The 25,923-nt window shown below is 43.4% G+C and overlaps 2 protein-coding genes across 4 annotated transcripts in view; both read left to right on the forward strand.

The window, feature by feature from the left end:
• The window catches only part of LOC105564419 (Golgi apparatus protein 1), a 15,398-nt gene extending 9,033 nt beyond the window's left edge, over positions 1-6,365 (forward strand). Inside the window, exons 1-15 of one of the 3 annotated variants that reach the window (XM_012016768.1) lie at positions 95-275; positions 413-777; positions 843-1,405; positions 1,510-1,927; positions 2,248-2,349; positions 2,453-2,731; positions 2,865-3,034; positions 3,254-3,371; positions 3,440-3,636; positions 3,717-3,936; positions 4,192-4,518; positions 4,597-4,776; positions 4,964-5,192; positions 5,329-5,435; positions 5,523-6,365. In XM_012016768.1, coding sequence (XP_011872158.1) covers positions 460-777; positions 843-1,405; positions 1,510-1,927; positions 2,248-2,349; positions 2,453-2,731; positions 2,865-3,034; positions 3,254-3,371; positions 3,440-3,636; positions 3,717-3,936; positions 4,192-4,518; positions 4,597-4,776; positions 4,964-5,192; positions 5,329-5,435; positions 5,523-5,687 — 3,393 coding nt within the window. In that variant the 5' untranslated portion in view covers positions 95-275; positions 413-459 and the 3' untranslated portion in view covers positions 5,688-6,365. Of the gene's footprint in view, positions 1-94; positions 276-412; positions 778-842; positions 1,406-1,509; positions 1,928-2,247; positions 2,350-2,452; positions 2,732-2,864; positions 3,035-3,253; positions 3,372-3,439; positions 3,637-3,716; positions 3,937-4,191; positions 4,519-4,596; positions 4,777-4,963; positions 5,193-5,328; positions 5,436-5,522 lie in introns of those variants that run through there. The other 2 variants (XM_012016766.1, XM_012016769.1) reach the window with 2 other exon arrangements.
• Positions 6,366-13,217: 6,852 nt separating this feature from the next.
• The window catches only part of LOC105564424 (probable G-protein coupled receptor 158), an 85,727-nt gene continuing 73,021 nt past the window's right edge, over positions 13,218-25,923 (forward strand). The window contains exon 1 of the mRNA XM_012016773.1: positions 13,218-18,946. Within this exon, the coding sequence (XP_011872163.1) occupies positions 16,957-18,946 (1,990 nt within the window). The 5' untranslated portion in view covers positions 13,218-16,956. The remainder of the gene's footprint in view (positions 18,947-25,923) is intronic.

The following is a 25,923-nucleotide window of genomic DNA, read 5'->3' on the forward strand; positions in this document are numbered from 1 at the left end:
TCTCGAGTACCGACGAATACACCGCGAGTAGTATACCGCGTGTCCAGCAAGATGACGTTGTAAAACCGCACGACCGGCGACACCAGGGTGACCTCACTCTCCGTGTCACATTACTCCGCGCCAATCGTATCTGCTTCGCGCTGGCAATCGCTGGGTATACACCAACACCCGCGCGTACATGACGTTCACGTCATACGGTAGATGATCAACAAGCAGAGAAAAAAAGAGGAGGAAATAAGAAAGAGAACCGGCCGCGGCGCAAAGAGGTCTGCAAGGTCTTGCTTCTCACTTTAGCCTTTTTCCCAGTTGAACGATGCCCGATCGTCTCTGTCTCTCTTTCTGTCGTCGAGCGGCTCCGAACGACCGGACGACATTAAGTGTAATTATGAATGAACGTTGTTATTCTCTGCAGGGTACGTAACGATGATACGCTGAGACGCGAGGCCCCGAGCGTCGAGAATGGAGCACACCGGGCGAGTACTGTGCTCCGCGCTGCTCGTCCTGTCGGCGCTGCACTGCGCGACGTCGACGCACCTCGGAGATGTGTTCGCGCAGCAGGCCGACGAGCCGTCGAGGATCGGCTGGCTCTTCTCCGACGGCGCCGCTCGGGCCAGGAGGATCCAGCGAGCCGTGTACGATCGCAAGAGGGAGTCCGAGGACGACGGCTCGCCGAAGATCATCGACAGCCAGTGCCGCAACAAGCTTAACCGGCTCTGCGGGGACATAGACAAGAACAACGACGAGCTCATGCTGCTCGAGTGCATTCAGACGTTCAAGGTACGCCGGCGTCTGCGTTACGCGGGCCGGCCGGGATAATGTTAATGGCCGTTTTGCCTTTGCAGCCCACCGAGATATCCGGGATCAATCAGAAGTGCCAGGAGGCAATCTGGTTCTACATCCAGAACATTACGGACAATGAGAACATAGAGAGGCTGGCGAGGAAGGCGTGCGGCGCGCAGCTCGACACCCTGCGCTGCTCCAGTTCCGAGAAGACTCACGGCGCTTACTTGTCTTGCCTGATCGACAACCGGGAGAAGGTCAGCGATCCCGACTGCATCACCTACGTCCAGAGACTGGAGTGGATCGCCTTCAGCGACTTCAGAATTCTCACCCCTTTCAAGACGGACTGCGCCAACGACATCAGGAAGTTCAAGTGCGACAGCCTGCAGCCGTACAGAGATATATCGCAGGGCCAGATACTGGCCTGCCTGCAGGAGCACGTCGAGCAGCTGCAGCACGAGTGCAGGAGGCATATTCTCCACGTGTCCGAGATCCAGGCTGAAAATATCAAGCTGGATCGTCAGCTGTACATGGCGTGCACTCACGATCGCATCAAGTTCTGCCCCAACATTAGACCGGGCAGCGGTCAAGTCTACAAATGCCTAATGAAATATAAAACCGACAGGTACGGACACTTGGCGGTTTAAATGTACGAAGATGTGTCGCGAGAGATTTATCACATAGTTCCATCTGGAAAACTTGTACGCTCATATGCTTTAATATTGACAGATCGATGACCGCGCAGTGTCAGGAGCAGTTGACAAGGAGAGAGAAGCTCATTGCCTCCGACTACAAGATTAGCAAGGGTCTGGTTAAAGCGTGCAAGGAAGATATCAGAAATAATCACTGCAGGCGGTCAGTGTCCGAGGACAAGGAGATCAAGCTGGCGCAGATCTTGCTTTGTCTGGAGTCGGCCATGAAGAACGGCAGCAAAATCGACGGGAATTGTCAAGCGGAAATGTTTGATCACAGGAAACTGCTGATGGAAGATTACAGATTGTCGCCGGAGATTGTGCACAAATGTGCCAACGATATTACGACTTTTTGCAACAGTCTCGAGGTCGGCGGCGCCACGATACACTGTCTGATGGAGCACACGAGAACGCGGAAGAAGAAATCGAGAGTCGCGCCGGAATGTCAAAGAGCGGTAAATAATCGATAGGGAAAGAAATTGAGAGTATCAGGAACCTTGAATCTTTCCGTGATGAATGAAGCCTATCACACGATGCCGGGCAACGGGCAGCAGGAACAGGGAATAGAATTTCCGACGCATTGGATTGGTTGGAAGAAAATTTCCGACGAATCCGACGCGTTAAAAATTCTATTCCCTATTCCTGTTGCCTGTTGCCTGGCGTTGTGTGATAGGCTTAACGCGTTTATTTACAAAAGTTCTCCAACATTTCTAAAAACGTTATGTTTTGACAGGTTTCATACTCCTTTTATAAAACGTGTATTATATAATTTCAGTTGGAGGAGTTAATTATGGAAGCTGACGCCGGTGAAGATTGGAGAATCGATCCGGTTCTGAGAGAACAGTGTCAACCTGTGGTCAATCTAGCTTGTAGAGACGTAAGTGACTTATCTTTACATACAAATGTCCAAATAGAAAACACTGTAGGCTCTGTATAAAGTTTTAAACTTTATTTTTTATTCACTCGTATATCTAATTTAGGTGCACGGTGGAGATGCGAGAGTGATATCTTGCTTGATGGAACAACTAGGAACGGAAAGGATGACCGAGGCCTGTGAGACGGCCTTAGTGCAAATACAATATTTTATCGCAAGGGACTTCAAACTTGACCCGCAATTGTACAGAGCGTGCAAGTTTGACGCCATGCGTTTGTGTCACGCGAGAAGCGCGTGGGCCGGCAACGGCAAACAGATGGACCCTGAGACTGGGCCTCTGGTGCTGCCATGCTTGTACCGGCACGTGTACCAGAAAAATATGACGGTAAGATTATCAAGATTATTAAATGCATAATTCATTCTTAATTGAAATAGATTAATAATTTTGATTTTGAACTGTGATAATTCACATTATTAACGCTTGTCATTATTCTTATCCGCTTCTTATTTATATTTAGCTGAGAGCGGATTGTTTGGAAGAGATTAGAAGAGTCATGAGGCAGCGCGCTATGAACGTCGACTTGCAACCCGAGATAGAAGAAGTGTGCTTTAATGAACTGGCGATGTTTTGTTATGACAAAACTGCGAAGGGAGAAGAGATTCTATGCTTGCAGGATAATTTGGAGAAGTACTAACTCTGTTAAATTATAGCGATTACACATTGAGAAAGATTTGAGGCTATATCGCTGATAATTGTTCATTATTTTATAATTATCTCTTTCCTGTAATGCTCCTGCATAATATCAATACCGGAATACTTTTTTCTAATCTTTTTCAGAAGTAGTTTTGAACTATATATCATTCCTGATAGATGTAAAAGTTTCTTAATCGAATCCGTTGATTGCAGCTTGAAAGAAAAATGCAAGTTTGCAGTTGGAAATTTTACCGAGGAACAAGCCGAGCGTGTCGAGTTAAATCCCATCATTTCTTCCGCGTGTCAACACATTATGGAACGTCACTGCGAGGTATATTGTGCCTTGAGTTGTCTAATTTACATCATTATTATGTTATCGATGATGTTCGCGCGTTTCAGGAAGTACTAAAATATGGAAAGGATGAAGGAGACATGATGGAGTGTCTCATCGAGCATAAAAACGAGCTGGATGCGCGCACCGATTACAAATGTAAAGCAGCCGTGGAACATTTCCAGCTGATATCCTTGAAAAACTATCATTTTACGTACAAATTTAAGGAGGCATGCAGGCCTTACGTCAAGAGATGGTGCCCCAAGTAATTCAACACTTCTCGATATACAAAATTTAAGTATTTTCAAACTTAAGAATAAATTGTAATAATACTTTGTAACGTAGATCAAAGACGAAAGCCGATGTGATAGAATGCCTGAGCTCAATTGTACAGGAAGATATAATGAAGGATTCTCAGCATCGTGTGGTGAAAGATTGCAGACAGCAACTGCGGGCACAACTTTATCAACAGCGAGAGAACATCCACTTTGATCCTGTTCTACAAGCGACCTGTGCAACGGACATCAAACAGTTCTGTTTTAATGTGGAACCCGGCAATTCGCAGGTAGCGATAATATCCTAATACCCTAAGATAGTGCTTGTCTTTTGTTTGCCGAATTTACATTGTAACTAGGAAGCTCTGATTTAAATGTTAATTTTTTAAATTTAAACACAATACCATTATGTTTTATTCTTTCTATATTAATTGATAGCAAGCAATTCATTGTGTCTCAAATCTTGTATTGTTGCTTCTTCGATTAGATGGCTATTCTAGGTAAATGCTATGATAAACTTTACTGAAACTTGTGGACTGTTTTAGGTATTAGAATGTTTGGCGTCGCACAAATCTAAACTATCGGACATGTGTCATAAACAGCTGTTCAAAGTAAGGAAACAGGAGTTTCAAGATAGCTCAAGTGATGTTCCTTTGTTGAGCATCTGCCGAGCCATGATCAAACAATACTGCCATGATGTGAGCAAGTCACAAACTTTGGATTGCCTTAAGAGATACAAGGACGAGCTCACTTTCGACGATAAGTGCAAAAATATTGTGGTCCGACGAATGATTGAGCAAAACACGGATTATAGGTTTAACACTGCATTGCAAAATGCGTGCGGCTATGACATCGATAGGCATTGCAAAGAGGTAAAGGAAATTATTTACACGCAGATAATTTAACGTAGCCCGATACATTAATTAATTCACAAAAAAACATTACTTTAGGTGTTGATACATGAACGCACCGACAAAGAACTCGAAGGGAAGGTAATTAGATGTTTGAAGATCAGATTTCGGGAATCGAAGCTGACGACTAAATGCGAGCTTCAAATGGCTAATATTCTCAGAGAGGCGGCTTTAAATTACCATTTAAATCCATTATTAGCAACGATGTGCGCGCATGAGGTAAAAAATCATAGCATTATAATTTACAGTTTAGCTATAGAAACAAAAATGTAGAAACTAATATTGAATAACTTACGTTAAATATTTTGAATCTTATTGTTGTGTAAGATTCTACAGTTACTGTGAAAGAGAGCGGGAGAATTCGACTTTAATTAAATTTACGAAATTCTTCTTCCGTTTCTGTTAGATTGAAACTATATGCCGGTCGGACGAAAACGAGCCTGGTGCTGTCGAGGAGTGTCTCAAAAGGAAATTCAATGCCGGAAATCGAGATATGAGGGAAGAGTGTCGTTTGGAAGTTGCAGATCTGATAGAACAAACCAAAGCTGACATCAACGTGGATCCCTTGTTGCAGAAAGCCTGTGCCGTGGATATCAGCAAATATTGCAGTGCTGTACCTCAAGGCGCGGGAAGACGTGCGTAATATCTTTAAATTAATAGCCACGAGCTAGAAAACATGTTTCGAAATTGAAGCTTGTCAAATTTTATTGATTTCTACATGCGCGTTAAGTATCTGAGCCACTATTGGTAATTTAAATAATTTTATTACAGATATAATGTGCTTGCAAAATGCGCTGGAGGACAGCAACAAATCCTTGCAGCCCGACTGCTACAAGATGCTAACTACAAGGATGGAAATGTTTAAAAATGCTGCCAAGGTTCGTGAAAAATACGTATTAATTCTTTTTGCATCGCGCATCGCGGAACAATCGCGCGAATATTGATTTTTACTTGTCGCGCTACAGCTGATCGCGCCAAACACGTTCGAGGAGTTATACTCGACGGTGAATCGTTCCCCAGCGCGTCGTTACTTCATGATCGTCGGCTGTACCATGATCGGGGTGATCTTCATCGTCGGTATGTTCTGCGGCCGAGTGACCAGGCGGACGATGATCATGAAGAACAAGTGACGACACAGCCGGGGCCCGTCCACTAGTGAAATGACTCTCGTGAAATTAGTCGAAGGATTGCGATAAACTGTAGCACGTGCGTCGACACGCCGTGCAAAGTTCACGACAAGAGGAAAACAGAAACATCGGGTCTTTTTATACCTTCGTTTACGAAGTTTTTAAAATGTGGATCTTTGTATTAATAATCGGGGGTATAGGCCACGGGATTTTTGACGTGGCCATTCGGTGCACGCGATACTATGCACAACGGAGAGGCGTTTAAGAATATACGACTATACATTCGAGGATTGAACAACGCGTGTAAAGAGATTTAAGTATTTAGAAATATACTATACGTTACTGTAAACATTATGATTCCAAAAATACAGGGTGTTTCTAGGGTTTGTAACAAGCTTCAAGAGCTCGTCGAAAGAAACGCTCTTAAGTTTCTTACAAGAAGTAACGTAGAGAAAACTATGTTATTTGATATCACGGCTTTATATTTCACAGATCGGGATCACTGCGAAAGAGAGGTACTGTAATTCTGAGGTAGGATCGAAGTCTGAGATTTTTACTGATTCTTTTTTCGAAAGAGCAATACTCTTTGGTTTTTTGTCCAAGTGAGCGATATTATATTTTACCTTCACCTACGAGAACTTTGTTTGAATACGAGGAATAAAAAAAAACAGTGAGATAAAATAACCAGCGAATTCATTCGCCTTCGTTCGCAGGAACCGAAACGCCAAAGATACTTGGAAACGTACGCCCAGACGAGCGTGTATACTGTCGTTATCCGGAGTCGGCCCTGATTTGGAAACTCGTGCGCGGAGAAGGCTCGTGAGTGGCGAAAATATAAGGCATAGTTATTCAAAGTGCCGGGTGCTCCGTCTCTTTTTCCACCTCTCCCAGGAGTTTCGCGCAATCTTGGCGATTGCAGCGAGAGAAAGAGAGCGGGAACATTGCCCGGGGGTTCGTCGTGGTGCCGGTTCTCGGAATAACCGGTACGAAGCGAGCGCGCAACGATTATTCCCGAGGGTACCTCGCTGGTCATCCCGCGGAAACGACTCCGCGTACGAGCGTGTGGGCGGGGGCGAAAGAAGGGCGACGTTTCTGTGACTCTTTCTAACGGGGCTCTCCGTACGTCGGGGTTGCGAGCGGAGCGAGTCCCAAATTGATTTAAATTCCAAAAAGACACGCGCGCTGGGCGGACGCGAGTTATTCCGAGTCTTCCACTTCGCAAGCCTCAGTTCCTCGCCTGTGGCTCTAAGCACGACCGACGAGCACGTATGCTCGTCGTGCGCCCTCGTGTAAATATATATACGAGAATTATAAGCTTTCATTTGTCACGAAATATATATATACGTACGTGTATGTATATGCGCGTGTGAGATACGAGATACGAGTAGCATTAATTATTTACCGCGATTCTGATTATCTTTTCTGGATAAACGAGCAACTTTAATCGCGATTGATAAATAGAGTAAACTTCGCAGATAGCATCAACGCTACGCAAAGGCGCGAATTTTCGCGCGGTGATCACGCGACAGTCCCGAAGTCGAGGTCGAAGGCGCGCTTAACGTTAAAACTCGGAAGGGGACAAAAGCCGAAAGGTCATCGTCAATTACATCTGCCATATTTTTAGTATTTTAAATATATAAATACATGATTAATTAACCGAAGACTTTCAATTTTGAAATTAACGAGCAGCAGGAACGGGCTTTGAGAATCAAACTTAATTGAGCATAAGTTAACGTTGTGTACCATTCAATTAACAATTCAATGCAAATTATAAATCGTACGGCTATATAATTACTTTGCATAATAATAAAATACGATTAATATAATGATAAAATACAAATTATAATTATAAGTCTCGCGCGATTTTATATAATTATTTTATACAATAATAAAATACAAATTGCAAATCGTTATTTATTACTTGTATTAAACTGTTAAATGTTACATGACGTTAGCTCACGCACAACTAACTGTGTTTGCCTCTCAAAGCCCGCCAGTCGTCTCCCTGATGAAAATAAAAATTGGAGCGTAAATCGAACGTAAGGGGAGAGTGACAGAAGCGTAAACGAAATGTGTAGGAAGCGTAATTTGGAACAGCGAAGCGTAAAAGAAACCTCAAACGCTTCTTTTACGCTTCGCTGTTCCAAATTACGTTTCCTACACATTTCGTTTACGCTTCTGTCACTCTCCCCTTACATTCGATTTACGCGCCAAATTCTATTTTCACCAGGGCTCGTTAAAAACTACAGTACTTTCGATTAAAAATGTGAGAATTGCTTCAACGACCGATTAATTGTTATCTTAACTTGTAGAGCCGATCCTTCACGAGTTATCGTGTCGAGCGCACGTCGTCGGCAGCGATTTTTTTTCTTTTTTCCCCCCCGGCGATTGTCGTGCGATCGGCAAATGCGTTCGGCCGCGTTTGAACGGGACGGGGTGTCTCCGCCATGTTTACTTTGCGCCGCGCGCGAAGCCAGTTGGGAAAATCGTCGCCCCGTCCTCGCTCGCGCTTTCCGCTCCGTTGCGTTGAGTAAATTACCCAGTGAAATATTCGCGCCCCCGCCGAACGGGGCGCATAATGGAGTTAATTAGCGCACGCTGCCGGTCGCGAGCGGTCGTGCTTGCTCGATATTCGCAATTATCCGCGCTGATCGCGCGGCATCGCGCGCCCCGGCTCGCGCCAGCGACAACGGGAAAAAGAGAGAGAAAGAGGGAGAGGTAAAACAAGTAAACTAGAGCGCGAATGTTTTCAATCTGCGAGACCGAGTTTTAATCCTCTGAAAAAAATCGCCGATTGAAAAAAGTTTTTAAATAAATTTTTCGACGACAGTTTTTCCCCGGACGGGAATATTAACTGGTTCAGCTCCTGTATCAGCTTTTGTCTCTCTCTTTTTTTTCGTTCTTATTTATTTGAACGGAGCGGAGTTTACGATGAAATTTTTCCGCGCTCGTGTATTTCACGTGGGAGCGGAAGGAGGGGGGAGGAAGGTGAAAAAGTTATCTTTCGACCGAAAGCGAGAAAAGAGGTTCGGTTCCCCTCTTTCGAGGCGTAACCCTTTTTGCGTCGTCTCTCCCGCGATACGGGTGCAACTTCAGTACGTTCTTTCCCCGCGCGCGCGCGCGGTACATCGATATCTCGAAAAGGACGGTCTCGATGGCGATCATCTTGCCCGAACGCGGCGCCGGAGGACGGAGGTGAGATATCAGTTTGGCGACTTTTTACACGGGAATCGCCGATCGAATCGGCACGTTATCGTCGCACCCGCGCGCGCGCGCGCGCACGCGGGTGACCCGCTTATTAGGCTCGGTTTCACCAACGTTGTTTAACTTAATTCGTTCTTCGCCCCTTTCCAACGGTTACTCTAGAAAGAGACAAACTAGAATGAAAGTTAAGCGACGTTTGGTGAAGCCGGGCCCTAGACGCCGCGCGTTTTGCTTTCGGGCCGTTTCACGTGATCGAGGGCGATCGGAGCGACGCGAGCTCGCAAATCGGTATCCTCGACGGAAAGGACGGACCTCGACATCGGCGTCCTCGCCGGAAGCCGGCGAGATTTCGACGCGGCGTCCTTGGCGGAAGGCGGAGGACCTCGACTACGACAGGGAGACAATCCGGTAAGCGGACTCTTCGCAAATAACATTAAAGCCTCCGCTACAATGATTCTCGGTTCTGTCTACAATGGTCGCAGTCTTAGAATCGTAGAGTCATGGATTGGGTCGTACCGATGTATAACTGAAACCGATTTTCTGTTTTTGAGGTATTTTCCCACGATATATTCGACATATAATGACACACGACATATATCACTATTCTCTAATTGGTCCGTCGCGGCAATAAACGCAGTCGTGGTCGTTGGAATAGGAATTGAACCTATTCGAGCGACTACGACTACGACTGCTTTGCGACTGCTCAAGCGACCATCGATACAACTGTACGACCATTGTAGAGAGAACCGAGAATCATTGTAGCGGAGGCTTAAGGCCCGGTCTACAACGAGTTGTTAGTCGTTAGAAGTCCGAACTATATGTCAATCCTTTTCCCTTCTGGGTGAATATAGTTCGGACTTTTGACTAACGGCTAACGACTCATTGTAGGGGCTGACAGTTTCATAATGTTTAATGTTTTAATTTCCTACTCTGACGTGTTGATCCGCCGACGAATAGATCATCCGGCTAGCCTTCCGTGTCGTAAGAGGCGACCGAGGGGCATTGTGGTGTGCAGATTTGCGACATTACTAGATATTTTTGGGCATTAGGTCTTGTTGGGGCATCATGAAGATGAAGTAAGATAAAACAAGATGAATAAGATAAAATAAGATAAAGTAATGTCCACTGGGCATTAGTAGGCATTGGTGTACGTGATTGTGGCCAGTGGTTTACCCCTCGGAGGCGACTAAGGCCCGGTTTCACCAAACGTCGCTTAACTTTCAGTTTAGTTTAATTCACGTTTGTCTCTTTCTAAAGTAACAGTTGGGAAGAGACAAAGAAAGAATTAAGCTAAGCTTAAAGTTAAACAATGCCGGTGAAACCGGGCCTGAGGCCCTGTTTTACCAAACGTCGCTTAACTTTAATCTTAGTTTAACTCGGTTTGTCTCTTTCTAAAGTAACAGTTGCAAAGAGACAAAGAACGGATTAGACTAAGCTTACACTTAAGCGTCGTTTAACTTTAAGTTTAGTTTAATTCACGTTTGTCTCTTTCTAAAGTAACAGTTGGGAAGAGACAACGAACGAATTAAGCTAAGCTTAAAGTTAAACAACGCGGTGAAACCGGGCCTGATGGGGCCTAAAAGTCAAGTAGCCGAAAAGGCAAATTAAAGAGAGGGCAAAACACAGGGAAGATAGAATAGAGAATATCAAAGGGACAGTGTACGCTAAATGACCAAAAGATCGACGGCGTTCCCGTAAAGGGAAAACATTTTTTTTTCAATTTCCACTCAACGCTATAAATAGAATATAAAATACGTTGTACATAATAGTTACATTGTTGAGTAGCAAATTGTAATATTGCTATTATGTAACAGTTACGTAAGCATTGCCGGAGGGTAATCGTTATGAGATCAAAAAGGATTCACTTTCTTAAATTTCTTACGAAGTAGCGGGGTCTGTTGAAAAACAATAAATGGACTCGGAAGACTCGACCCCCGTGTCTTAATTCAAAGAGGATCCCACAGTGGGATACCTTTTGACTTTTTACGGAAGTAAATTAAAGTTGTCCCGAATACCTGAAGAATTCCTTTTGTTAAAAGGAAAAGAGCACAGAAGTGGCGACACAGGAGCGAATTCTTTTTGAACCCTTGGGAATGTTTCCCGAGCAGAAATTGAACGAAAAGAGGAGTTCCCTTCGTAATACGGGAATTCGAAAGGAAATCTTTTTAGGCTCTCTGTACTGCCCGGGCTCACATCACGACTGTCGCATTTCGGGCCACAGATCGTACACTGATAAAAACGCTTCACGCATGATAGAATGTATTTTGGTTAAACCAAACCAAGAATTTCTAGTTATCACGATAGGGCTCGATATCTCATAACCGGAAGTTTGATAGACTTCATTACACATCTAGTAGATCCTAAAGAAATTCTGATTCGTCCATTTTCTAACAGACGACTGGTTGAATCTACCAGATTTCTAATTAATGCAACCAGATTTTCTTGTCGGTGTATTATTTTGAAATTTGTTACTCGTTGACTCGTTGCCTTTTCAAATGAGCTCAGCGAGTTTGATATTAAGCTCCGTCTCCAACCGCAGACCTCTGTACATATGTGTTTTCCCGTATCTAAGACCTCGTTTACACCGATTGTTTGATACGCGTGTCAAATAGTAAATAACTTCTAAATGGATTCAGTCGTTGGCTGATCGGCTGAAATACACTATTTGATACGCGTATCAAACGATCGGTGTAAACTAGGCTTAACACTCGGCGTTTTTGTGCGCTTGTCGCACCTCTTTTTTTCTCTCTCCTTTTGTCTTCTTGCTCGTGCCGCGCACATTTGTCTTTTTTACAATTCGCACGATCCCGAGTGGCCGATCACGATTCGATCAACTCGCTGTGATTTTTGGGCTTCCCTTTTTTTGTTTTACCTCGCCCGAAACGCGCGTTGTTCGCACTCGGGGAAAAACGAAAGGGTGTTTGGTTGCAGCGGGAAAATTATAAAAAAACATAAAACGGGGAAGCCGTATTCTCCCTCCCGGTAGCGTTCTCGCGCCGCGCCTCGTTGGCAGTGCTATCGATAATTTCACGTGTCACGCGATACGGCGCTTGTAGGGAAACGGATTTATTCGTGGAAGTTCTGCACAAAAATTAGTAGTTACGTTCCAAATGTATTCAGAATTCGCGTTTCAAGTTAAATGCACGCTGGTTGAAAGCAAAGAGCACTTCTGACGCCTCGATAAACCTCGTCGATAGACCTTGCTGACGTCTTCACAGAATGGAACGTCCGAGTTCTCTCTCTCTCCCCCTCTCCCTCCCCCCCCTCTCTCTCTCTCTCTCTTGTCCTTTTTTGTCTATTTTTATTTAAATTAGCCTGCTTAATGGATTTACCTCGAATATTACGATTGTTTATTCCCTTTATAGCAATATAATTGCGCGACAGGTTGCATTATTTGGAATTGAAATCCGTTGATTCGCGCTTTTCCAAACAAAGCTTAATGAGCTTAATATTAGCTGTCCCCAAATATAGGCTTTCATATACGTATTGGTCGTATTACTTTTGGGGCCTCAAATATTTACGATACGGAATGAAACGGGATGAAACATAACGGGCGAAAAAAATCGGGTCAAATGAATAAAGATGACGTTAATGTTCAATAACAGTTGGCAGACGACGAAAGCGTTCTCTGTTTTAAAGTAAGAACTCGGGGCAAACGCGTACGCTCGGGTTTCGCATGTATAAATCTTTAATACGAGTATACGTACACTGAAGGGAGATTCAAGAGCGGATGATATTACAGTAAGTGCATGTCTAGGTAAGATCAGCTGTTGAACGTGAATCAATATACGTACGTGAGGAAATAACCGCGGACAAAAGTATCGTATTGCGTATTTAAAACTCGCCGGTTGGAACCGTGTGCTGGCCTGTTGGAGGAAAGTACAAAGCGAGTATAATTCTTTTAGAGCAAATAACGGGGCGATATTTGTCTTTTCGGAACATACGTAACTAAATCAACAGCCGGGCCGTTAAGATAAATTACAAGATGAAATAGAAATGGGCAAAAGAAATATATTTTCAGCGCAAACGCTTTCGGAGCGAAACTGTGGACTTAATTTTTATCGGAAGGGGGGTGGGGCTGTTTTCACAGATAATACATTTTTATTCGACGTTTCGCGGGGGAAAAAAAAGTTATTTATTCACCATAAACGTAACTATTTATTCGCGTTTTTCACGCTGGCCGCTGCAATCTTTCACGTTCAGAGCCTCGAGTCCCTCCTTAACGCAAATATAAGGTGGCATAATTCCGTATAAATCGCGCTCCCCTTCACCTGGCTAATTTCTTTTTCTCACGGAAGCGTCGAGACGCGAATGGGCTTGTCGAGCTAAAAATCAAGGGCGCCTCGCGGCCGCCGACGCATAACCCGAGTTTATTATTAAAACAATTTCAAGCGGGCGTCGATATGTAGTAAGACGCGCGACACTCGCTTCCGAAAGTTCTGAAAACTGCGCGGCCCGTTTTCTCGAAAACGCGCAATTGAAGCGCAGGCTCCTCCGCCGCGGGTGGCAGGTCCATTTTATTCTTACGCTTCCCACCAGGAAGCACAAAACGGAGATGGCGCACCGAAGATGAAGATTAAGATCTAGATTAAGCGTCGGGATGCCGGTGCGAGGCTCGTTGCATCGGCAAGAGAGAGGGGTAGATCATGCGCCCTGCATTCACACATTGGTTGGCACGAAGGGTGGCGGGTTTTCCCAACCCTCGCCGTCAGTTTGACGCCGCGTGCGAGCGCATACAGATCCGTCGCGATCGCCGACTCGCGCGCGCGAAAGGGAAGAGAACCGGGGAAGATTTGAGAGAGAGATAAAGGGAGAAAAAGAGAGAGAGAGAGAAAAAAAAAGAGAAAAAGTTCGCTGTTCTTCCAGGGAATCTTCGTCGTAAAATGATCGCCGGCAGGACGAGTCTGCACACTCGGTCCGTCGATCCAACTTGAAACTCGATGAGAGGCGCGAAAGAAAGAAAAGCACGCCGTCAGAGATTCGCTGCCTGTAATGTAAGGTGAATCGCACGCGGGTTTCTGGTTGTTGTTTTTTTTTTAGGAGACGCGATATTGCGAGAGTTCGATTCGTGCGATTGAAAGGACTATGTCGATGCGCGTTAATCCGATTATCAATCGCGAACATTTATGACCGATGACGGATGACCGATTATGAGCGATTCATGTACAATTGTTCGGAAGCGATTAATACCGCCGATTTAATGCAAAATAGAATTCTACAGGGCATTGTTGATTTATCGAATTAATTGAAAAAAGGGTAGTACGCCGGTTTTGTTTTTTGGGATTTCCGCTCTTTTCGTATTTGATTTAAACAACGCGGGGATGTATGCGACGCGATTCAATACGCTGTGATAGAAAGAATGGAATTAATCGCCGGATATTGTTAAAAATGAATTGCGTTTTGAAATGCACGTTTGGGTTTTTAATCCGTAGGGACAATGCGGCTTTTGTGAATCAACTTTCAGAGACAATTTCATAGGAATTGATTAGCAAGAAAATTACACCGGTTTCTCGGCCGCGCGAAAATAAGAGGATCACAGAAAATTCCCTTCGCTCATCGTTTCTTTGGTTTCGAAAGACACAGGTTAGATTCTCGCGGTTCTTATTTCTACCTCTTACACTTTCTTTCCTTGAAACAGGGGAAAATTCGTGAGGATCGCTGACGGGGAAATGAAATTAATTGTCTGATATTATCGGGCAATTCGGAGGAGTCGAGCAATTCTCCTTTAAAATGATTAATTCGATCGATTAAAAGCGATATTTTTCCGCGTGTAAATAAAAGTTTTGTGGTTTTCGGTATTTCGCCGATTATGATGTGTGTGAACGAGAGAGAATGAAGTTTTATATAAAACCACGGGACGTTTATCAAAATATCGCGTTAGTTAATCTGTAATCGAGCATCGAGCATGCCTCAAAGCAAAGTTATTAATTTGCGTAATTACGGAACAATGTGTCGTTACGGATTTAATTTTCGCTAATAGGAATTGAATTGTTGGCGACTTTTAACGTCAGTTTCGCATGGCCGTTTATATTCCTGATGAAATCGCGAATATCGCGCTGCCACTCGATATTTTCGCGAAAGTTGACGATTATCATATAATCGAAGGCGCATTTAATTTGTGTGATTTACTATTACGGCAATTTGCGTCTGTATATTCTTGCTCACGTTTTGCATTAAAATTTTATCGCTCGTCCAACGTTGTTATCGAAAGCAGGAGTAATTTGCGATTAAAATTGACGACGGAAGCACGCGCGTTTTACGAATTTATCCACTTGACAACTGTCCACTTAATTACACGGGGGTAGAAAGTGCGCGTAGCGGTAAGCGTTACATAAACGATTACGATTGTTTGACTAAACAGGCGGACGAGCAAGGAAATAACTGACCAACGGGACAAATAAATATGTTCTCGGTGTGTACGCTTTCTGTAACAATTAGGTACGATGTTTGGTACGTCAACACTATCGTTAATCGCTGGTGGATCGAAACGGCGGCACACGCCAATGGGTGAATTTGCCGCGTGCCAATTTTCGATTAAAGTACCGTCGATACGCCGCGGATATCTGCACTACGCGCCCACGATTCGCCGCGCAGCGACATACGACGCAATGTGAGTGTGCCGTAATCTATGATCATGTGTGTGAATCGCGAAATCGGGATTGCAAAAGAGACAAATCAGGACGGTATCGTCAGTGGGAATCTCGATTAATTGCAATTTGCACTTGTGTGAAATTGCCGCCGAAGAAACGGAATCGTATCGGAATCAATGGAGAACTTTTTACCGCTCCGAATCGCGGCCGGGGTTGGCGATCGCGCGCGATAATTACACGCGATGAAATTGTTGATCAGTCATAACGATACGATCCGCGCCCGGCTCGGAGGATCGATTTGAACGAATCAATGTGACGCCGCTCGAGAGATATCGAGCAAAGGCTTTGCAAAGGCCCGGCCTTTCAATCGCTTTTCATATTCGCCGATCGCCGATCGGTCCAATAACGCATTAGCGCCGGGATTGGATCTCGGCAAAACTCTGATCCACGCGAGAGCCCCGCAAAAATCGACCGAGAGGCGTACCTGCACGTGGAAAATCGGATTACCGTGCGAAAGAGAGAGAGAGAGCGAGAGCGAGAGAGAGAAAGTGAGCCGGGGGAGACTGGGAGAGACGTCTCGATTAGTAGCCCGCGCAAAAACACTTCACGCGCGGTCTAATCTCAAGAGCAACGAGAACGGATCACCGACAGATCGATTTACCGCGAGGTATCCACCATTGAGAGCCCGTAGTCGTGGAGCGAGCGTGAGTTTCGCTGGTAAAAAAAAAGGAGGGGTAAAAAAACAAACATTGAAATAGTGCTAGTTTCGGGCGGAAGATAAGTTGATTGTTGGAGATGCCGAGAGGAGCTATTAAGTATCGGCTCTATTAAGGGATACCATCCATTAAGGACCATACAGTCTAGAGAGATGTAAGATTGCACGGAGGATTCTGAGGATGCTGCGCCGCACCGAGTCGTATTAAATACTGACGAAGAAGCTGTAAGATTGCGAAGATGTTAGAGAGCTATTCTCATCGGCAATAGGCAACTTAAATTAAAGGGCAGAAATTGAAGGGAGAATGTGAGGGTCGTTAGAACAAACTCCTTATCTTGAACGATCTCGTGAAATATCGTATTCTTAGTGCCGTAATTAGACGCGAACGCGGTGTACGCGCGACTGTTGCTGAAAAATTGATAGCCGTAGCTGTAAGGTGAAATTAATCTCGAGAAGTATCGTAATATAATCGTACATGTTGTCGGGGGCGAGATGGATGACGGTCACTTTATGGCGACGTTGAAATTAATTACGGGGGAGAGGAGAGTGTTAAATTGATCTGAAGAAACATATAATTGCGCACTAATGTATCAAGCATGTCACGTTATCGCGAGCAGCTGTTGCGAGCCGCTGTTACACGCGAACGATAATCACGTCCTGGAGATGTCGGGATTGAGATCGATCAGGCACGAGGAGACGTGCAATCGCGAGTGGATGTAACAAGCGGACGGTTTGTCGCGAACGGGAAGATGAGCGGCTGAAGATGAGTACGTCAGGTATCTGGTGCGCGCTCATCCTGCTCACGTTCACGCAAGATTCCCTCGCCAATCATCACGAGAAAGCCCTCCAGATCGAGAAGCCGAAGGAGTATTTGCGGCATCAGCAGAGCCACCGCTCGACGGCCCTCGTCGACCGCAAACTCGTCGACCCGACGGGATTCCACGGCGCTGAGGTCCGCCCGGCGATTATTCATCCGATCGCGGAAATCGCTCGCCCGGGCTCGGCGGCGGCGACGGCGGCGGCGGCGGCGGCGGCGGCGGCGGCGTCGGCGGTGACGTCGTTAAATCGCCGCCCAGAAAGTCGTCGCGCGGAAATCCGTCCGATAATCGCGCGAGATCGCGTCGCGAACCTCTTCCGGCCGACGGAGATCCATTCCGCGTACGAAAATCGTCTGCGCGCGGATAATCGTCCTTCGGAGATACGCTCGACCTCGGGGAATCTCGGCGGAATCGTGGAAATGCGCCCGACGGAGAACCGTCGTGCCGCGGCGATACGCTCGGCGGAGATTCTCTCGACGTCGGCACGTTACACCGCGGAAATCGCCCTTGATCCCGGAAAAGTTGGCGCGGAAGTTACGGAAGAGCGTGCCGCGAGAATCCGCCCGGCGGAAACGCGTCTGCAAACGGAAGACCGTCGTTCCGCGGAGGAAGTTTCGCCGACGGAGATCCGACCGATGGAAATTCTTTGGACGGAGATCGAGCAGGCGGATATGTCGAGCATCGAGAGATCGCAGATCCGTCACGGAAGATCCAGGAGCCATTTCGCGCGGCAGAAGATAGAAGATTCCGCGAGGGATAGCGCGAAGGATGCGGCAAATAGGATCAAGACTGAGGATCATGAGAATCACTTCAAGACGCGTCAAGTGGAAAAAGTGAGTGATTTTCCGGAAGGATCCGTTTCGCCGAAGCGTAATCATTCTTGGCTTCTTGAGCGGAATTTCTCAAAGGATAACTCGGTCAACAGCCAATCTCTCGATCGAATAGAGAATAATGTTTCCGAGGGGCTGGAAAGTTTGTTCAAGCTGTATCAGGGTAAGAGAGGAAGCGTCGCCGAGGAAAATTCTGCTCTTCTTCCCACGCGTAATCTCTCCTGGCTGATTGAGCGGAATATCTCCAAAGATAATACGAACAGCCGACCGTTGGATCGGATCAAGGATGAGACTTGGAAAGACCTCCAAGATACACTTAAGGTGCATTACTCGGAGAACCACGGTGTTCTACGATCGAGCCCCGATTCCCTCAAGAGCTCTTACAAGGACGACCCCCTGAGTAAATTGAGGAAGGCAATATCTTTAAATAGGACTGTTGCGCCGGCAATTGCGAACGACCGTAACACCACGGAGACGCTCGGCATCGACGCGCTCGAGGACATGAGCGAATCCACTCGTGACCTCGAGGAGGAAGTTGCGCAGGACGTGGTGCTGGATTACACGAGTTTCGAGGAACCGGCGAACGCCTCGTCCTCCGACCAGTCGACCCGCAAGAGACCGCAGGCCGCCCAGGTCGACATCGTCACGCGTTTCCTGCGAATTATCGAGAACCAGCACACCTTGGGCGAGAACTGCACCGCGGGCACCGATTTGAACCTCGGCGAAGGCGTCGTCGACCAATACGCGCAGGAGAGATTTCGCCTGGAGGCGGAATTCGCCGTAAATCGTGCCAACATGCTCACCCGGCTCTGGAAATACGCGCCAGAAGTGATGCTGTCCTCCGAGTATCTTCTGCACGCGAGCGTTCTCTCCATGGTCGAGTTCGACGAGGACATCTTTGCCGCCGGCAATTGTTACGACAAGTTGCAGTATCGAGATCGGTGGTTGTACTGCCCGTTCGCTCACCGGCTGCCCAACCAGGACGGCATCCTCGTCAAGGACCTCGCGATCCAGTACAAGTACTTGAGCAACAGCAGCGAATGGTTCTACATCGCCAGGAAGAACGCCGAGAGGGTCATTGCCAGTTACGAGCAATTCAGCCGAGGTAAGCTGTCGCGGTTACTATTTTCTCCACTGCAATTATTGATATTGCTAGGTCGGCAAACCAGCGGTATAAAAGTGGTTGATTGAAGCTTTTCAAGTAGCCGTTCGGTAGATTAAGCCGAGTCTTCTTCAAGTAAACTTTTCTGAAAATTACTTAAGATATACAGGACGACAGTAAAAGCCAAGCTAATAAATACATAGAAAAGAGAAATGGGTTATTTGCCGAACGAATTATCGCTTACATTAATTTGTACAGGAGATTTACTTGAATTTGTAAAAGACAATAGTTACTCATATTGATTATAATATTACGCTGGAAAAGAAAAAATTTTTAGATTTGAATTGACGTCACGAAAAACTTCTGTGAGAACTCTCGCAAAATTTACTTATCGCACATGTCCGACGACTCATAAATATTATCTTTATAGTTTGCAACTGTATAGAGCAGATATTGAGCGAGTTGATAACAAAACGCGGCGCGGACGTTCACGAATGCCCGCAAGCAAAATTACAGCAGCCATGTACAGCCGTACACAGCGGTCAATTAGTTTAGCAAGCAATAGTAATAGGTAGTTGTGTAACTGCAGCGATAATTATAATATGATACTCAAATTTATAATATATGTTACCAACAAGATTGTTACTCCATTATAATACGCTGGGAAACACGTACATACTGCGGTAACTGCTTTATCACTGTTATTACTTTTTATTACATCGTACAGTTTACTTCACTGATTGGATATATTGCCGTTGTAATTGCCGATTCGGAGTGCACTATTATATTTCGTGTCGCTACATTCGGTGAATATTACTGTCTACCTCGGGCACTTCTTATCTTAACTGTCTTTTTTTTACGATCTTTTCTGCTTTATGCTTTTATACACTCGTCTGCAAGACGATGGTGCTTGCAGATGCCCGCGAGGCATCGTCCATCTGTCAACTTCTTGAATAAACTGTTCCATTTTTAGCAGACAGCTGCAATGATTACATTTTCAACTTAATCTTTTTCGCTCCACAAACTGGAAGTGTACGTTGTAAAAGAATTTCTCTATTTAATAATTTTAATCCGTTTAATCCACTATATTTGATTAGCAAAAAATTTAACAATTATTTTTTAGAACAAGGAAAATCCTGCTGCTATTTGCAGTCATTTAATTAACACTAATTAATTACCGTTGGGCAAATTATCCATCGCGGACTTACGGAAACTTTTTACGTGACAATTTTGCGCAATAACGAGCCGTGTGAAGAAAAGTCCGCAATTTCCTCAAGTTCACAAAGAAACTTTTATTTACGATGAGGCATATCGTCCGTTTATATAAAGCTGATTCTATATTTTAAGATTCTATATTTTAAGACGCATCGTTTAAGACGCAAAGAAATTGTGCCGCGCTCACTTTCTATGTAGAAAAAAAGCACGTCACATTGTAGTGAATATTTTCGAGGAAAAAAACTTTTTTCTTCAATGCCGCTTAAATTGCTCAAGTATAAACTTGCGAAATATTGCTCTTCTCGGTAAACGATTTAAGCTTGTTAACCCTTTACCGTGTAACTTTTTTAATCTCGCCGATGCGATGGTAGGCAGACGTCCTTTTTAGGGTGCGTGCGAGGAAAGAAGTCGTACAACACAGATACGGGTAGAAACACAAAAAAAAACCGGGTCATTTCTGATTATTTCATTATCTTTTAAATATATTAATGAAATTATCTACCTCCGTCTGAGGTCGTAATTTCTATCTTTTTCATGGCGAGAGAAATTTTATTAATGCTGATTTAAGTAAAAACTTGTTGACGAAACATTTTCTCCCTTTAGGCTATGTACAAGTATATACATATATACATAAAATGTTTATAGTTTAATATATAAATTTATATAATTTAATTATTGAACAAAAAGGAACAAATTGTATTTAAATTAAAATTAAAAATCTTAATCTCTTGATTTGACTGGCATAACATTTTTTACATGTTTTTTGTTGAGAATAATTTTGTAACAGAATGTAAATTACATATATGAAAGAGTAAAATCAAGGGAGAAATGGATGAAGATGTATGACACGTTTGTACTTAAAAATTTAGTCGTTCAGATATATATATATCATATTTGCATGCATACCATAAGTTACATGTATCAATTTTATGAAATATTTATCGTTGCATTACGTACGACATGTTGTAGCTTTTTTATTTCTGTGCTAAATAATTTAATGAAAAAAATCATATTTATCAACGATTAGGTGTCAATGGCTTTTCATCCACGAACTTTTAAATTAAAACATCAAATGAAGCTCTAAAGAGTGTGCAGATAATTCTAGTCTTATCTTTCAGTTATATTTAAATTTATAATACTTAGTAATTTTAATTTGAAACTTGGTTACAAAGTTGATTAATATAGAAGAGTAAAGGTGGAAGCGAAAGAGAAAAAAGTTTCTCTATGGAATATCATTCTTCTCTTTGATGGAAAGGACGGATTGCACGTGCTGATGGAATCGAAATCTTTGTCGATAGTCCGGCTACCAGTGGGATTCTCCAGAGTAGAAATAACTTAAGCAAAGGACTCGAATTGAGTTTCTTTTAACAAGACACGGACAATGTTTCTTAGACAAAGTGAAACGAATGCCTTTCTACAACTTGAAATTCTCGAAACCATAATCTCTGATCTTTCACATTTTCATCCGCATCTGTGTAATTGACTTATCTTCGAAAAAAAACGTCACTAATTAAGAGACGGTCACTTATTAAAGGGACGTATTACTCAAAAGAAATTTTATATAAGAGACGAGACGACGGTGCTATGGTTCAGCAATGCGAACGTTCGACATTTGTTTAAAGTAGATGGGGAATTTCACGGGAAAGTTTAAGAAATATAAGGTAAAAGAAAGCTAAATACAGCTGTCAAAGAAATCAATTGGATAGCGAGGAAGTGATATAAGGGATATCGATGAGTAATGCGTTATGGTAGAAACTACCGTTGCGCTGCTTTTCTTATTTATAGGACTTTTAAGCAGTATTCCATGATGTATGTCGCGTACGTTGAGCCAAGCAGAGTAAAAGTATGCGTTACATACAGGAAGTTACGCGATACATCTCAACGCATATATTTATTAAATGCATTATGCATCAGCAGGAAAGAAATCTGATAAGAGATAAATATTTTGATGAGTTTGCGCAGACGTATTAGGATGCATTTCGCAGACGTTTACAACTCAAAATTAATGTTGCGAATCAGTAATTAATCTTCAAAAATAAAGCGAGCCCCGAAATTGGGGAGAGAAATAAATGGAGAGACAAATAAATATTTCTGATGGGATTCTTAATTGCGTCTTCAGCGTTTTCGACTGCAAGAACGAAGGACGTAGAATCCCGCAAGGGCGGTTCTGGGAAATGTCCAAGAGATAACAAAAATAGCCGAAATAAACCATCCGCGATATAATGCGAGTTCAAAAAGTATCGTAGCGCGCCATATATTTTCATTTTTACCATGGATGCCTCGCGTGTTGCGAAATCATCCGTCATTTACGTCCCCGCGGAATTACGGCGCCTTTGTTATGCGTTCGTATTCGCAATATGAATTTAATACCGAATCCTTTGTGCACGGCTGTTAAATTAGAAATTCAAATAACCCGATCATTTCGCATTCCGCGAGTGCTATCGAATACTTGGCATCGATCATTTCGTTGGCGAATTTTCAAGCGCTCCGTATAATAAGATGATAATGGTTAAAATTATAATGATTGTATATCGGTCGTGAATACATACAAATTGTTTTATTCCTTTGCAGATTGCAATCCCGCCGCTAATTATTCAGTGCTTATCCCGATGTTCAAACGAAACTTGTACGAAAGAGAGAGAGAGAGGGGGGGGGGGGGGAGAGATCGTGCGATAGGAATGATTATAATCAGTATTGTTCGAAGAATTTGTACGGTTTGTTTTCGAGTACAACCGCTTCATTAATTATACGGTCATTATTATTAATTATAATAATTTCCGACGTGTGAGCTCCATTATTTTTTATTGAGAATTTTTACAGTAATTATCCGATGCCAGCAATGCGCTCGTAGAAAGTAGAAGTTTTTCATTACCGAGATGGGATTGGAAATCGACCTTAGTATTCTTATTAGCGAAGATTCCGAGATCTCAAATATTTTTGTCTATCTATTTTTCATTTATCTATTTTCCATTTATCTAATCTTTCCGACTCCTTTTTTTTCTTTAATACTGATTCGCGAATGATCACGGGTTTTTTGCGAGCGAGAAAAAAAAACTCCGATTAGCGATCAGTTTGTGTCCGCGCGTTACATCTGCGGATGTATTTTTACAAGCGGCTGGAGCCGAATAAGAAAAGGGGCGTGATCGATCGATTCCTGTACTACTAACTATCGAAAATAACTGGCCTTTTGACCCGAAGTATTAGCCGCAGAAACATTAGCGCACCGCTCGTTGTTGCGTTAATTAGCACGTAAATCAAACGTACGTTAATTAATGCATAAGTCAATCGCACAATATGCAGCTGACTAGCGGAACATTCAATATTTATGCAATTGCGATTGTTCTATTCGACTGCTTACCATTTAATCTGTTTTACCCGCGTTTAATAAAAAACGAAACATTTGTTTGAATTTTGCGCGTGAGAGATAGAGAAGAGATAACCGCTACGCATTTCAACAGTATATTTATTAAAAGCCATAATAATGGCTGCAATTGTAATTGTCAGCAAATGATAATTATAGATTTTCCGTGCAGCACATTTCACCGTTTATACTACGGTTAACTTTCGTATCTTCGATTTTATATAAAAATTAATAAGTTTCAACAAAATTAATCTTTTCTTATTTTAAAATTAACAAGTTTCGAAGACACGTGGTGTAATAATAATTAAAGTAGAGCCGATCAGATAGCGGAACCCAAGGATAGCTCTTAATTTTTAATATAAAAAAATTGTTTGCTTCCGTTCGCTTCAACCTACTTTACTAACTCTCGTATCGCGACACGGAACAGTTACGCTTCCATCCAATCATTATAGTTTTTCTGCAACGTGAGTTTATAACTTAAATTCGATACAGTCTCCAATAGATTGCTTTAATCGGTTTAGTCATTCGATCGCTGCAAAAGATACACACATGTGTGTGGGGCTGTGTGTGTGTGTGTGTGGACAATTTCATACAACTGCACACACAGCTACTACACACACTACGCGTAACTAAGACTTCAGACTTGGAGTATAATGTGTACATTAAGATATTAAAAGCTCCAAAGAGGGATCTTCTAATATATCCAACAATACTACAAAAAGGGCAAGTTTTTCCCCCCTCGGACGCGTATAAAATTCTGAAGAATAAAACCTTAAACATTTTTTCCCTTCTCCGCATTAAACTTAAACGAAGGCAGCAATTTTACAGCTGTCATCCCTTTATCCAGAGTCGAGAACTGATAACTATCGCGCAGAATCCTTAAAATGATCTATGATCCCGACCGCGTCCTGCAGCACGAAGCGATTGAAAAAGTTGGTTTTGTTCGGAGAACACAAAGAATCCGACTCGGATTTTAATAGAGAGCTGGCTCGGGATTACTTCTCGTTTCTGCGCAGGGCCCTTGATTGTCTGCCGAAATTGAATGATCGCAAAAGAAAGCAAAACGAAATCGAATTATTTCGTCTGATAGTACGATCCGTTCAAGGAGATAAACTGTCTCGGGACGCGGAAACAAGACGGCGACCACCTATGTCAGAGGAGACGATGTTCCCTGGACCGTTAAAAATACAATGGGAAGCTGCGTTTGTTTGAGATGTACGGGGCCGAGAAAATTACAAGATAACAATTACGAATGTACGAAAAACGTAGCTTTACGGTCGAGTATCACGTTCAGTTGGTTGTTACATAATGTTTAAAGAACATATTTATGATGACATTAACGTAAAGTACGTCAGTTTTCTACGGTCTTTATATTCGCCCAGCAAGAGGTGACAGCTAAAGCTCGTTTTAACGCAATATCCATTTCTATATTCAGCATTCTCAGTAGGTTAATGCAAGTCTGTTTTGCTCTCCATCGGGTTCTTATATTCTTAGACCCTTATCCTTGTTGCACATTTAAAGTACAGCCATCTGCCACTAGATTTTATTTTCAGACACGACCGGATCGAATGGTTTACATATATTCGACTTCATGGAAAGCGTAATGGACAGACGACTTGGAATTATTTAAGACATGAAGAAAAAAAAACTCTTTATAAATTTTGAAGCTACAGACACAACATTTAAAATATTTACAATTATTGCCACCTGTGTTTTTCAAATAATCACGAAGAAGCGCGTCATCGTTTCTTTTCTGTTTTTTTTTTCGATTAGCGATCTTTAAGATCGCCGGATCCTGAATGAATTCTTACATCGGCGAGTTCTAAATCTCTCGAAACTTTCTGTGCTTGGTGGGTGACGTCGTGAATAATCGCTCTTCTGTTTTATTCGACCGGGAGTGTTTGCGGTTAAAGGATGACCTGGCACAATCTATGCAATAAATAGAAGGGTCACTAGAGAGCTTTAAAAACTAAGCCAAAATTGCATATTAAATTAAACCGTTGAGATCCAGCGAGGTAAAACAAGAATAGCGGGAAAAATTTATTAGTTGATTAAGCCAGATTCGCGAATTTATCGGTCGGTTAAATCAAATCCGCAGTCAATGTCGTTTTTTTTTTACACGGCTTTGCCAATATTTAATTATGATGTAACGTTGCCTTATGCGGCGCTGGGCTTTATTAACTAACGGATACACCTCGCGAAGAGAATTATTATTGTTTACTCTGGAGTGGGATGTTGTTTACGGTTGCGTCGATTAATGCGAAATCAATACAAACTTTTCAATATTTATTCATTTTGCCACCTGCGCGTTGTACGTACGCTTCTGATGCGTGTGAAAAGCAGGATACGGCGGGATCGTTGAAAAAGTCGAGCGGGCCAGACGGAATCGGCGATTCTCGCGCGA

Source organism: Vollenhovia emeryi, unplaced genomic scaffold (assembly GCF_000949405.1).
Source record: "Vollenhovia emeryi isolate VEMERY1.0 unplaced genomic scaffold, V.emery_V1.0 DF939165.1, whole genome shotgun sequence".
Classification (NCBI taxonomy): Eukaryota; Metazoa; Arthropoda; class Insecta; order Hymenoptera; family Formicidae; genus Vollenhovia; species Vollenhovia emeryi.